We start from the raw sequence: 13972 nt of genomic DNA, 5'->3' as shown, positions 1-13972 counted from the left end.
TGGAAATATCCTTGGGATGCATGTGAAGATAGTGCTGTGATTTGAGCTCAAACTCTTATTGGAGAACTCTGAAGTCCTCTAATTTACTTTGCTTAACCACTGAAGTGCCACTCTGGCAATTGATTTTCATGTGTCTGTGTGTGTGTTTCTTCTGAAATACTTCAGCACAGAGGCAAAGCTATTCCTTCTGCTTCCCCCACGTTTCCACTTACTGGTTTTGCTTAGTGAGTGTATGAATTTTATGAAGCAAAAAGGAAAGAATTCAAAAAAGCAGGGAGCAGTGTTAATGTAAAACGGCACAGAATGCTGTGTTTTGCATGTGTTACAAAACCACTCACATGTGTAAAATTCACTTCTTTCTGTCAGTAGTATGCGTGTTTGAAGTGAAATGAGAAATCTGTCCGCTGGAAAAAGAGCACTGATGTGCTATTGGACGCTTTTTTTTTTTTTAAGCAGTAAAGAGAGATGTATTGGTATTTCATGGTAAGAGAAGAAAAGGAAATATGAAGCACAGTGCCGCTCAGGCTGAAGGAAGGAGCTCAGCATTTGGACAGCAGTGACGCCTGTGGAGATAGGCGTATGGGAGGTGGGCGCTGGTGAGCGCTGACCGGCCCCTGCGCTCTCCCCCCGATCGTGCCAAGCGCATAGCAGGGATTTTCGACTTCTCCGGCCTCTTTCTATTTTTTTAAAAACAGCGCTCCGTAACTGTGAACGGAGACAGCCTCAGCTCTGTCAGAAAGCTCCCCTTCTGGCAGACAAGCAGTCTCTGAGTTGAACTGTGGGTTTTCAAGTAAGAAATCCAGACGGAACTACAGCTCCCAGGAGCCTGGGCGCTGCCCCGCCCGCCGGGAGGCGGACGGAAGCGCAGAAGCGCGGGTGCACGAGGAAGTGGCGTCCATCCCGCCCCAGGGCTGGAGCTGCTGCGGGGAGATGGAGTTCTCCCAGCTGCTCTTCGTGATCAGCGAGGCGCTGGACAGGACTGAGCTGGCATCTCTGAAGTTTCTCAGCCTGGAGCACGTCACTGTAAGGAGGCGGGAAGATATTGAGGAGCCCAAGGCCTTCTTCCAAGCATTACAAGAGAAAGGGATGATTGAGGTGGGAGACCTGTTCTTCTTGAAGGAGCTGCTCTACCGCATCAATCGGATGGACCTTCTGGCTTCCCACCTGGGCTCCAGCCGAGAGGAGATGGAGAGGGAGCTCCAGGTCCCAGGCAGGGCACGGGTGTCTCCATTCAGGTGAGCGGCTGGCAATGTGGGTTCACCAGGGTCCTGGAGGCGAAAGTCTGGCAGAGCCTGACCCCGGAGTTGTTCTCTGGGGATCAGTTATCCTTCTTGGGTGGGTAGGTGCAAGATTTTTACTGATGAGTTAACACCAAGGTAAGGTTTGGCAGAACATAAGCATCTCCGTCTTTCCTAGGAAAAGCAGGTACAAGCAGTAGAGAAAATTTTTGTCCAGTAAAGGAGAGAAGATCAAGCTTTCTTCTCTGAAAGAGTCGTGAGGCACTGTAATGGACTGTCCAGGGAGGTGGTTGTGTCACTGTGCCTGGAGGTGTTCAAGAAACATGTGGATGTAGTACTAAGTGACATGGTTTAGTGGGAAAATGCTGGCAGTAGGTGGACAGTTGGTCTATGTGATCTCAGAGCTTCTTTCCAACCTTGGTGATTCTACGATTCGGAGATAATTTACAGGCTACAAAGGCCTCCCCGCCTTTGTTGTGGGCTGCAGTCAGTGACTGGGTGTGACTGCCTTTACCCTCATGTCCCAGTGCAGAAACTTTCTGTGCAATTCTGATTTTGGGAAAAAACATATTTTTGGTTGCAGCTGAAAATGGTTTGACTTCTGTCTGTTCTGGGACTAATGTCCTCAGATTAAAAAGAAAAAAAAGCTGCCCTGGGAAGGCAGCTGGGGGTGCAGAGGGGATGGTTCAATGGTACAGCATTAAACTGTGCTAAGGTGAATGCTAGAAAACATAATGAAACTGTCCTCTCCTGTTCTTTCTAGATATCTGCTCTTTCAGCTGTCAGAAAACATCACCAAAGATGACATGAAATGTTTCAAGTTTCTTTTGGGAAAAGAATTACCAAAATGCAAGCTAAGTCCTGAAACTGTAAGAATTATTTTGTTTTGTTTTTCTTTTGTTTTCTTTCTTTTAAATAACTGCTATAATACATAGCAATATTTAGGTTGCTCTGAGGGGAATGAGAGTCACTTTTCCGTAAGGAAAAGGGAAGACTGGGAATGGTGCATAGAGGACTTGTTGTGTGCCAGTGTGACATGTACTGCTCCGGCCCAGAAAGCACGGTTCAGCCCTGGGCCAGGCATGATGCCTGCACACCCAAGCTCTGTGTAGGGTTGACTGGTTTTATTCAGTAGAGGGCTGAGCACTTTCATTCATCTTTTCCAGCTGGTTTTCTTTTGGTTGCTAAGTAAGTCATTAGCGAATGAAGAATCACCCACTAGAGCTATTCCTGTAATGTTCTGGTTCTATTTATTTCCAAACCTAGAAGAAAACCTCAAACAGATCCAGGCAGAGAGCTAAGGCCCAAGAGCTTGGAGTTAACTTACATCATTGCAAGAGATACAGCTGTTCTTTACACTATGTCATCCTGCCCTTTAGACTGCTAGGTACTTTGTTCTGCCTAATGAAATCTTTTTTAAAATCTTTCCTCTTTTCTTAGAGGATCAACTGTGCCTGTTCAGTGGTGGCTGTTCTAGTAAAATCCATGGGTGACCGCTGTGCTCTGCCACTCTCTTTGGCAACAGCTTCTGTCCCTTGGGTTCCCTCTTCAGAGAACTCTTTATATTTGCATGGTTATACCCATTTTTGCTCCAGTGATGTTTGTGTTTCAGTCAAGTGCACAAAGTTGCTGCTGCAAGTCAGATAAATGTCATTAAAAATGACATCATTTGTTCCTATGTGATCACCATTAGCTCTCAGCATCTCTGAGCAGTGGGAGGGAAATAAGCTTGTTTTGGGAAGATATTTTTCGTCATTGTACTTCTAGCTTTTGTCAACCTACATTTAACTGAATCAGCTTGAGGTATCAACTGAGACACTGAGACTGATAGTGGGTCACTTATGTTGTCAGTACATTAAAGCCAGCTTGGGTGCCCTAAACATGCTGCAGCTTCCTTCTCAGTAGCAGCATGGATCTGCCCTAAGAGCAAACTACTTTTCTGATTGCTCAGACAATGCTCGACGTTTTCATTGAGATGGAGAAGAAGGGGATTTTGAGAGAAGACAACTTAACTGTCCTGAAGACTATTTGTGGAAAAGTGGACAAGAGCCTGTTGAAGAAAATTGAAGAGTATGGATTAAACTCATTTGGTAAAACAAAACAAGGCCTCTTTCCCATACTTTTTATTTTTGAAGTGATATGTAAGGTGTCTTAAAGGACTAATAATGAATGCTTTACAGGTGAAGGAGAGATGCTTGTAACAGAGGGGCAAAGAAGCAGCACAGGAGCCCCTGAAGGTAACTGAAACTTCTTCCAAAATGAACATTTAGATCTTTGGCTTTTTTCCAGCTTTTGACCTCTACCTGCATCTGGCCTTTAAACATGCGCCTATCTGAGAAGTGATCAAGTATCTTGTTGCTTACTAACTGACTGCAGCATTTTAAACTCCCTTTTAATTGTTTACTTATACATATGTTCTGTGTGTGTATTCAGACAGTGCCATATGGCTGGCATCATCTGTGGCACCTGATTCTCTCGGCAACTGTGATCAGCCTTCACAGGTAAGTCAGTTTGTGTCTTAGAAATGTCACAATTTTGTCTCAGAAGAGACCATTCCTTTATGAAGTGCACATGAACTATCATAAGCACAGCTGCTAAAGGCACTGTCTAGAAAAACAAAGATATACTACTCTTTAACGTTGTTTATTTTGAAACTATGTACCAGGCAGAAGCAGCAGAAGCATTAAGCTTAAGAAATGTTTTTAAGAGTAGAAGATACCCCTAATTTTAACACCAGGAGACAGGCAGCAGGTAGATAAATAGGCACAGAGAAGTGAATGAATGTAACACCCCTTGTGGGTGGAGTGTAATGGTGGAGGCTGCAAAAGATGGGTTCTGTCTTGCTGTGAGGCAGCACATGGCCAAGTCCTGGTAGCAGAGCTGTACGGGAAGAGCTGCCCAGATGGAAAGCTAGCTGGCTTTTTACCCTCTGTGCCACTACAAGGGCTGAGAAGCAGTCACAAGAAATCTTTCTTTCTAACAGCTTGAAGTTTATAAAATGACCAGCCGACCCCGTGGAGTTTGCCTGATCCTGAATAATCACAATTTTGCAAAAGCCAGGGAAGCAGTGCCAGAACTCAGAAAGATGAAAAATCGGAATGGGACAGATGTGGATGCAGGTACAGTGAACATTACAAATGAGTTTACATATGGTCAGGGAAAGTGGACCGTACATAAAAACAGGAACCATTTTGTGTTCTGGACTAGGAGTCTAAAGTTCAATCTTCCACGTCAAGGCTATGTTTCTTGTAGTGGTAGACTTACATACTACTAAAATACACAGAATCAAAAGCAGATTTGCTGGAGAACCAGAATTTTACTTCACTTCTAACTTAAGAATGGATGGGGATATGGAATTCAGGCACTATTATATTGCTATTCAAGGGAATCATTTCAGTAGGCTGTCCTGCAGAGCAGCAGCGCTGCTTGTTGGAGATCCTAGGGTCTATGAAATGGATATATTTGCACTACATTGACCAGGAGAGAAAAATCCATTAGCAGAGTGCAGGTTATATTCTTGAGATGCACGTACTACCCAAATATATTGACAGAAATATTTTATATATATTTTATCAAAGGATGTATTATCAAAGGAAAACTTAGAGGTAAATGCATGTCAGTATTTTTATTTTGTAATATTTTAATCAATATGCTAACTTTGTTTTTACTGAATGCATGATCAAGTTGTCCTAGGGGAGGCTTAGATAGATGTTAGGAAGAATTTCATAAGGGTGAGGATGGTCAAACACCAGAATGGGCTATCTGGGAGGTGGTAGAGTATCTACCCCTGGAGGTATTTAAGAGCTGTGTGGGTACGGCCCTAAGGTGCAGGATTTAGTGATGGGATGTGGTAGGTCTGGTTGATAATTGGATTCTATGATCTTGAAGGTCTTTTCCAACCTAGATGATTCTAAGAGAAATCACTCCCATCTATGTAGAATTAGACAAATAGTTAATGTCCTTCACTCCTGGGGAAAGGAGTGGCACTGTTTGACATGTGTTGCAAGACACAGAGACTAGCTGTAAAGTTGTGTGAGAACTAGCAGCTAGGTTGCAGATAATACTAAACAGCAAGATCACAAGGAATTCTTTTATTGAGAGAGAAGGGAATGTAAAACAAATATGATTAGTGATCAGACTACTGCATTATTTTCAGATAAAAACTGTAAATACCTGGATAACAGGATTAAAAAAAAAAAAAAAAAAAAGTTTATTTGTAATTTTAGAAAACTGCTTTAAATACTCCTTGGTTTACTTTCCAGATGCTCTGAGAAAAGTCTTTAGCAACCTTCATTTTACAGTAGCAGAATACAAAGACTGCACTGCAGAGGAAATCCGTAAGATAGTGAACAACTATCGGTGCATGGACCACAACAACAAAGACTGTTTTGTTTGCTGTATTCTCTCTCATGGAAAAAAAGGCATCATATACGGTGTTGATGGGCAGGAAGTACCTATCCAGGAACTGACCACTTCTTTCACTGGGCAAAATTGCCAATCACTTGCTGGAAAACCAAAAGTCTTCTTCGTTCAGGCTTGCCAAGGTGATGCTTATCAGAAAGGTGTAACCATTGAAACAGATTCCGGGCAGCAAGATCATTCTTTAGAAACGGATGCAAGATTTCAGCTGGACTGCATCCCCTCAGAGGCAGACTTCCTCTTGGGCATGGCTACCCTGCAAGATTACGTCTCCTACAGAAGCCCAAGCCAGGGGACCTGGTACATACAGTCACTATGCCAACACTTGGAGAACAGCTGTCCTCGGTAACTATACTTCCTAAGATACTTTTTAGCAACACCTTTTATCTTCCTTTTGGAGGACACAAGTTTGATTTGAATGCAGAGGTAGATAACGTGCACTGGGAGTGATCACTCGAAGTGAAAAGAGCAATGTAGAATAGCAACACTGATTGTTTGAAGCAGTTCACCCAACTGCTTTAAAGATGGTTTAAAGGAAGAGCCATTAGCAGTGGCGCACAGGTCAAGATGATATATAAGAACACAGTAACTTTTCTGATGTTACATACAAATACTCTAATACAAAACTGCTTGTATTTTTTGCAGAGGAGAAGATATTCTCACCATACTGACAGCAGTGAATCAAGAGGTGGGCAGCAAGATTGACAAGCAGAATGCAGGAAAGCAAATGCCACAGCCCAGTTTCACACTGAGGAAAAAACTTATATTTCCTGTAAACTAAATGGGAGCAGAGGCAGAAAGCACTGCAGAAACCTGAAAACCACTTATCTCAGCTGAGAATTCAGTAAAACATCAGTCTGCTCCCAGCAGAATATATATATATATATGAATGTTTTTATTGGTAACAGATAAGGAATAAAAGCTTTATGAATGTAAGAGTTAATTTAGGTGATGCTTTTTATACTTGAAAGCTGGTCTCCAGTTTGGAACCTTACAATAGATTGAAGGCCCTTCCAGCTGTACCTACCGTTGCTGTTGTTTTGTTAAGATACTTTTCAAATACAAATTCATATAAAGCCTTGTGTACTTTATGTTTAACTTTTCATAAAAGACGTGGGACTGCAAATTTTATAGAATGCATCATCTCATCAGTATTTTCTTACACACCCCTCTGCTTTAAATCATTCAGACTTAGTCTCAGTCTTTCTCAAAAACAAGTCAAGAACTTGTCCTCCAGCATCCTGAGCTGTGACCTGCATTTCACAGTATCCTTTACCTACAGTACTCTTAACATTCCAATCAATTGCATAGGTGCAGCATTACGCTTATGTTCACTCACCTTGCTGACTTTAAGTCTCTGTTGCAGACATAGCAAAAAAAGATTTTACTAGATAAGTGAACAGCTTATATTACATATTATAATATATTACCTCCTCTGATTACTATTTGCACAGTAACGATATTAATGTAGGTGACTATATAGCTGATTTTAGGTCAGTCTTCAGTTGAACCATTTTTGGAATGTAAGTAATTCCCTAGATTCCTCTGCTGAATATTTCTTCACTCTTTGCTACCAGTGTGATCTTTTTTACTTTGGATTTTCATCCAAGATTCTCTCTCCACGCATACTGTTCAGTACTTTACCTTTTACGTCACACCTGTACTCTTCAGCAACGTTCTGTTCTGTACATACACCCTGGGCTCCTGCTATTCTAACTGTCCTGCTTGTCACACTGCCGATCAGCCAGCTTGGGACCAGTTACAGCCAAATGACAAGTTGCACAGTTCCCTTTCCTTTGGGTAGAGACTGGAATGTCTTTTAAGCTTGTATTGCTGACAAAATTTAAGTGAGCCCAGAGATTTGAAATCAGAAGAATCTGACAGCATGCTTGTATAGGCAACTCTTAAGAGTTAAAGGAAAAAAACTACAGCAACTACAGTTACCTATTCTGAAGGAAATAATTTCCCCAGGAGAACATGGTATAAAAAATCTGGGGGAATTTTCCAGCAAGATAAATGCATCTCATAAGCAAGGTCTTACTAGGAATCTCCTCAATCAGTTTGGCAACTCTTTTTCAAATAGGAATTAAATGTGTGCCCTTTCAAACTCTTTTATAATTGGTTTCCTCTTATAAAGCAACTATCTCACTGATTCACAAGGAATCCCAGCAGCTCTGCAGACTAATTACACTCATGCATATGAAGAAAAAAGGAAATTCCCTCTACCTCTACTGCTCTTGGTCTTGTAACAGATATGTAAAGCAACAACAACCACCAGTAAGGTTTTGAAGGGTCTGTGTGTGCTGCTGAGGCACATGTATTGCAGTTACCTGTACAAGCACCCCTGCCAGTGGGACAGTGCACCAATAAGTTACAAGTGGACAGCCATAGAGGCCACAGCACACACAGTGAGGTAAACATTTGCACATTTTAGACTAACTCTCATTGGTATCAGTTGTTTGCTAGCACTAATTCTGCACTGCTTACCTTAGGGTAACATTTTCATCACAGAGATAAACTGCAGTGAGCTGGTGGTTTTCTTCAACTGATGTAATTTTCTTCTTGATGCTTCTCTCCGCAGCAGATATTTTGCTTTCTTTGCAAAGAAAAGAAGAAAAATTCTGTTTTCTTTTTTTGTTTTTTTTTTGTTTTTTTTTTTGTAAATCTTTGTAAATCTTTTTCATTGTAAATTTTTTTCTTTGTATATCAACATCACAACTAGTAAATACAAACAACAGTAAATTGTTAAGGTGACTCGTGACAAACAAGTACTACCAATTGCCAAGAACAGCTTTCTTCACTCCCTCCTTGCTTCCCTTGTTTTTTTTTTTTTGTTTGGTTGTTTTGTTTTAATTGAGAAGACTGTTAGAACCATCACCCAGGACTAGTTTGAAATAGCCTAAATTTCACAGAGAGTTACGCCATTCTTTAATCCTCATGTGTATTCGCAGTAGTATTACTCTAGTAGTGCAGCTCTACATAGATCACCATTTCTTACACAGATGTACAGTTTTGTAACTGCATAGATATGGTGAATATTAGGCAACAATCTAAGTTGCATACTTGTTGGTGAAGCAAACTTGGGGAACTTCTTTTACAATGCAGATGCAGGCATTCTATCTTTTGGCTTGACCCTGCCTAACCACCTGTAGGTACAACAGTTGCAGAGACTTGTAGGAGAAGAATCTCTCCTCAGGACGTCCAACTCAATCTTCTGCATATGAAATGCTGAGCTGAAAAGTCAGCTTCAGTCAGACGAGGGTTCCAGTCCTTTGCCACCCTCTCATGTCAGAAAAGATAGCAAGCTAAATAAATACAAGATACTTACCGTAGGATAATGGTGGTTCCTAATTTCTTGTGGTGTTCTGCTATCAGTTATTAAATTAGACAAATTTTAGTAAAAACCTATTAATTGTAATAAATACTGTTCCCAGTCTGTACCATGGAAGTAATTTAGGAAAACAATCTGAGCCTTTCTGCCACAAAAGCAGGTGCAAGGACATGTGTTGGAGGTACACACAGCTGCAGGCAAAAATTGGGCACCCCTGTGCATATGGAATTTCATGAGACGTGCACAGAGGGAGTACTCTTCAAGGATAAGTAGCTTGGTTTCAGTCTCTGCTCCCACTTTATCACAAACACAGAGGAAGCCTAATAAAAATACAGTTAACTGAGATAGGAAATCACACACTTTCCTGTAAAAAGCTCAAGCAATCCTCCCTTGGAGGTCTGAAGAAAAAACAAGGGAAGAATATATATGTCCAAATAGGAGCACATAAAATAAATGCAAACAAAGCCACTGACCTAGATAGATACTTAATTGTAGCAGAGTAGTCTATTCTCTTTTCTGCTTCTTTCTTACTTGTCACAATATTGCTAGAAGAATGCAGCATTAGCTGCTGTAGTACCAGAAAGCATAAGCATGTTGATTTCAATTGAGGCTCACATTCAAATATTCTGCTTAGAAGCTAACGAGCATTTTGTGATTTGATGTGAAGTTTTATCACTCCTAAGTAAAATGTTTTTCAAAAAGCAGCATACTAAGGGGTGTTTTCTAGATTTAACCAACACATCTAAACTGCAGTCAAAGTCTGACCACAACTTGTATTGCACATCTATATTTCCTTTAATTGCTTAAGTATGAGCACAACTGCTAACAGACTAGCACAGCCTGATCAAGTTTTGGAATCAATTTCTAAGACAGCTTTTATATGCAATACTTATGCAGATACCAATTCACTAAGTCTGTACACCAATCACTAAATTCTAGCCAACTGTCAAAAAGCTCTAATTTCAATTTCACTAAATAACAATGCAGAACAGATGATGACATCTGGAAGAAACCACACAAGATGACCAACATACTGAAAAAGGACATGTTATACATGTTTATTATGAAATTTACATTCCACCATGAAACAACAGTAGGTGCAAAAAGCAGATGGAAAAAAACAAACGTTCCCAGACCGTTCAAACATTATGTGTAATCCCTTTGTGTAGCAGCCAAAAGAGGCTCAAACCTATTATCCTCATTCCCTCTGTAATGCTCTTTGACAGCAGTACACTTTTGACTTCATCAGCCCACAGGTATTTCGAGTGTGCAGGTATCTCCAAGTTTATCAAACACGTGAAGCTTGAACCGTATGCCTGTACAACTAGAAAGTTATAAACTTGTACTTGATTTAAGCCAACTTGAATAAATGTAGACACCACAAAATTTTCCAGTGTCTTGAAATTTCACAAACGTGGCACTTCTTTTCTTTGCAGCATCTATTTTTTGTCTCAAATTTGCAAGGTAGCAGAATGTTTTACAAGTGCAATTCTCCATCAATTCACTCAACCAAATCACATCTGTGCAGGACAAAAAGGTCTTGAGAAAGATCTCAGCTACCTAAGTCATCCAAGTTCATTTCCCCTCTTGCAGGAGACAATGGAATCCAAATGAGTTCTTAGAATAATGGCAACTTTAGTATATTATCAGAAATACATGTGTTTGTCTGCTTGATTTTGGCACCAAGAAGTAAACTTGGAAGATGTAGCAACTTTCCCTGTTGCTGCAAGCTAGGCACACGTATTCAAAACGCAGAACAGAATTTCAAAAGTACTGTACCGTGGCATCAAAAAACTGGATACAAACACAACAGTATTCAAACTCATTGATCATCTTCCTGCTTGTGTAAGTATCCGATGATCCTACAGAAAGCAACCAACAGACCTCGCAGCATCTATCATATCATTTGAACGGAATCAGTCCCTATTGCTAGGCTACAGAAAATGGAATTGTCCTGAAAAGAAACATGCATTTAATTAATGTGCTATTACATAGCTTTTAATGAAAACGTGGAGGAATTTGGATTTAATTTATTTTCCTTTTTCTGCTGATAACACACGCAATGATCTGGAGTTATGTAATGAAGCTAATTAGAAACAGTGAAATATCTTTAAAAATTATCTGTCTCTTAGATGCATTCCTACAATAAGCGCACATAAAACAGACAGACTTCTGACATGTCATATACTTCCCTGTTTATATCAAACTAATCGTCTGTCAACTCGTTCCTTAGTTAACTGGAGAGCAAGAATATCTCCCCCCAGCTCTTTCATTCTTACCTTATTTAGCTAGGTGAGGCCCAGTGAACGCTTAAGGAAGTACAAACATAAATATTTACAAGAAGGAATTAAATATTTTTCATTTAAAAAACAAATTAACCCGTATATAGCATTTCAAATAAAATTCACCTTTCATAAGATTCTTAGAGAGCAAAAGGCAACTCCAGGAGTTCCTGAATACTTCTGTGCGCTGCTGACAGACAGATTTCTGCTGAGAGTCCCTGTGCAAGTTTGAAGTGGTTAGTCCTTTTCCTTTTACAAAAAAAGACTGCTATATCAGAGTCATCATGAGATCCATAGGGCTGTAAAAGCAGAAAGGCCACATAATAAATCAGTTTAAGAAGCTTTCTTTTCCTGCCCTACTCTAATCAATCCTGCAGCAACAAAGGTGTGGATGTGCCACATGCCAAATGCAAATCAGTGTAATTATGCCAGTGCTTCACACCATACATCCAGAAAGATGCCACCTATGTCCCACATACACTCTAACAGCCAAGGTAAACAAACACTGGCTGTTCTAACTAACTATATGGAAACAAACCTTAAAATCATTCAAATAGGTCAGGTGCACTGAAAAAAAAAAAAATCACAAACAGATTTAAGAACCTGTTTCCATTCTGATCACTGCCAAAGATCTATTCCTCCAAGGAATGTGGGACAAATATTTATTCTTAAGATACATTTTAAATCTATTGTAGATTATTCAGTTATGACTAGAAGCTTGGTCAGGAAGGAATTAAAAAAGCAGGACAGGCAATAATACTTTGCTGAATGTCACTCTGGAACCAGATTTCTCCAGTGGTGTTTTCTTTTGAGACAAAAAGTTTGCCTCAATGTTAATTCAGAAGGAAGGTCAGAGCCACTTTTCATCATTCAAACATGATTTCAACACAGGCCAAATTGATCTGCATTCATAAAATGCTACAAAAGAACACTGGCTTTCATCTTCCATTTTCTGAATACAGAATGATAAATTTTGATCTTAATGAAACCTTTCAAACAAGATCCTGCCTAAAATCAGAAATATCTGAACAAAAGGCATGATGTTGCTGCCAAAGTCTCCAATATACAGAATGCCTAGCTGTCAAGATTCAGATTACTTATTTTTCAAGCATTTAGGTAAATGCTCTCTGCTTATGCCAAATAAATAAAATAAACTCTGAATCAAGCACCTAGTTTTTATTTCCTTTTGCAATATTGAAACATGCCTGAGATTTTTCTTTGTATGTGAAAAAAAAAAGATCTCTTAGCTTGAAATTTTTACCCTAATACATACTTTTATTCTTCTTAGTTCTCATTCATTGCACTTTCCACTGTATGCTTCAGAAGCTCTAGAAAGAAATTAACTTCCGTGAGTAACTCACTAGCACAATTGCACTCTTTCAAAAAAACAAATCCTGATCATTTATTTTTGTGCTCAAATGTCAAATTAAAGGTTCTCACTTCTGCTTCTCAACATGGGGAGTTCAAAAGAGCAGTTTCTGAGCTAGAAAATACTAGAATTAAAGTATTTCCAAGTTTTTGTATTTGCTACAGAGAAGAACTTGGACAAATGGTGCTGGTCAGACTGATTATTATCTTAATATCGTATTTAAATGATACAGCCTGACTGCTAACAAATTATAAATACTATAGCCATATGGTAGAAAAAATAGAACAGCACCTGCAAGACAGTTCTACAAGTACAGTTTAAAAGGTTAAAATACTGAAAACGTCTACAGTGGGACTTTTACTTAAGCTAAGACAGATGCTGGAGAGATCTCAAAACTAAGCTTTGGTTTCTTGTTTATTTTCTTATCTTCCACAAAAGCCTTCTTTCCCAGACCCAAGCAATGTTCTTTTCTCCTTGACCCTATCACTTCTCTCTCCACCCCTTTTAACATGCACATGCCTTCTCCAACTCTTCTGTAACACACCTAACCTTTTCTGTACTGGATGCTTATCCCTCTTGAATTATTTACTAAGCCAGTGTCCAGAGCAATCAGTCCTCTTTTAGGATATCCATTTTTGTTGACTGTGTGCAGACTGGGGCTCCTAATGCTCCAATCATGGCTGGAAGACTCTGGTTTCTTCTCAGTCCTGCCATTAAGTTGCTACCTGCATTTAAAAACACAGCTGAGTCTGGCCTTGGCAAGCTAACCTCTGCCCCCTGATTCTTCTTGTGGTCCTGTGTATCAGGGGGCTTGACGACCCTGGCAATACCCAGCCTCTTCAGCCTGTCCACCAGGTTCATCTTCAGCTGGCCTACTTCTGGAGCGTTACGGGAGGGCTTTAGGCCATACATTTCCTGCAAGAATGTTTCTGCTGGTCTTGAAGCCAGGAAATTTTCTGAGTGATGCACTCGAGACTCAAAGGGTGGAGGGGAAGGACAAGGTGAATGTGAAGGAGAATTCGGTGGAGTAGAAGGAACGGGGACTGTACGAGGGGGCTGAAGCAGAGGCAGTTTATCTAATAGGGGACTATCATAAACCTTGGCAGAGATGCCACGCTCTTGCAAGAGTTGAGCCAGACTGCTGGTACTGCTGAGGGTAGTAGTTGAATCTCCTCTGTTGGTGAGAAATTCTCCAATACTAAGCCTGTAAGACATGGCTGGAGTGCTCACTACATGGTTTCCAAAGCTCTTGCCACTATTTCCAAGTGAAAGTGGGGCAGACGTAGAGCTGAAACAAAAGTGAAACAAAGAAGATACACAGATATATGCATTA

At 40.3% G+C, this 13972-nt stretch overlaps 2 protein-coding genes across 12 annotated transcripts in view; one reads left to right on the top strand and one right to left on the bottom strand.

The window, feature by feature from the left end:
- Positions 1–13972, bottom strand: part of TRAK2 (trafficking kinesin protein 2) — a 64306-nt gene that overhangs the window by 21177 nt on the left and 29157 nt on the right. For 7 of the 11 annotated variants that reach the window (XM_052676303.1, XM_052676309.1, XM_052676304.1 and 4 more), the window contains one exon: positions 10020–13927. In XM_052676303.1, coding sequence (XP_052532263.1) covers positions 13249–13927 — 679 coding nt within the window. In that variant the 3' untranslated portion in view covers positions 10020–13248. Of the gene's footprint in view, positions 1–8144; positions 8254–10019; positions 13928–13972 lie in introns of those variants that run through there. The other 4 variants (XM_052676312.1, XR_008204917.1, XR_008204918.1 and 1 more) reach the window with 4 other exon arrangements.
- CASP8 (caspase 8) lies at positions 501–6793 on the top strand. Its single transcript, XM_052676349.1, has 8 exons — positions 501–1235; positions 2002–2107; positions 3190–3328; positions 3419–3475; positions 3672–3739; positions 4222–4357; positions 5501–6002; positions 6303–6793. The coding sequence occupies exons 1-8, from the start codon at positions 931–933 to the stop codon at positions 6436–6438; spliced, it is 1449 nt and encodes a 482-aa protein (XP_052532309.1). The 5' UTR covers positions 501–930; the 3' UTR covers positions 6439–6793.

Source organism: Tympanuchus pallidicinctus, unplaced genomic scaffold, assembly GCF_026119805.1.
Source record: "Tympanuchus pallidicinctus isolate F22 unplaced genomic scaffold, pur_lepc_1.0 scaffold15, whole genome shotgun sequence".
NCBI lineage: Eukaryota > Metazoa > Chordata > Aves > Galliformes > Phasianidae > Tympanuchus > Tympanuchus pallidicinctus.
This window is presented reverse-complemented; position numbering and strand designations above follow the sequence as displayed.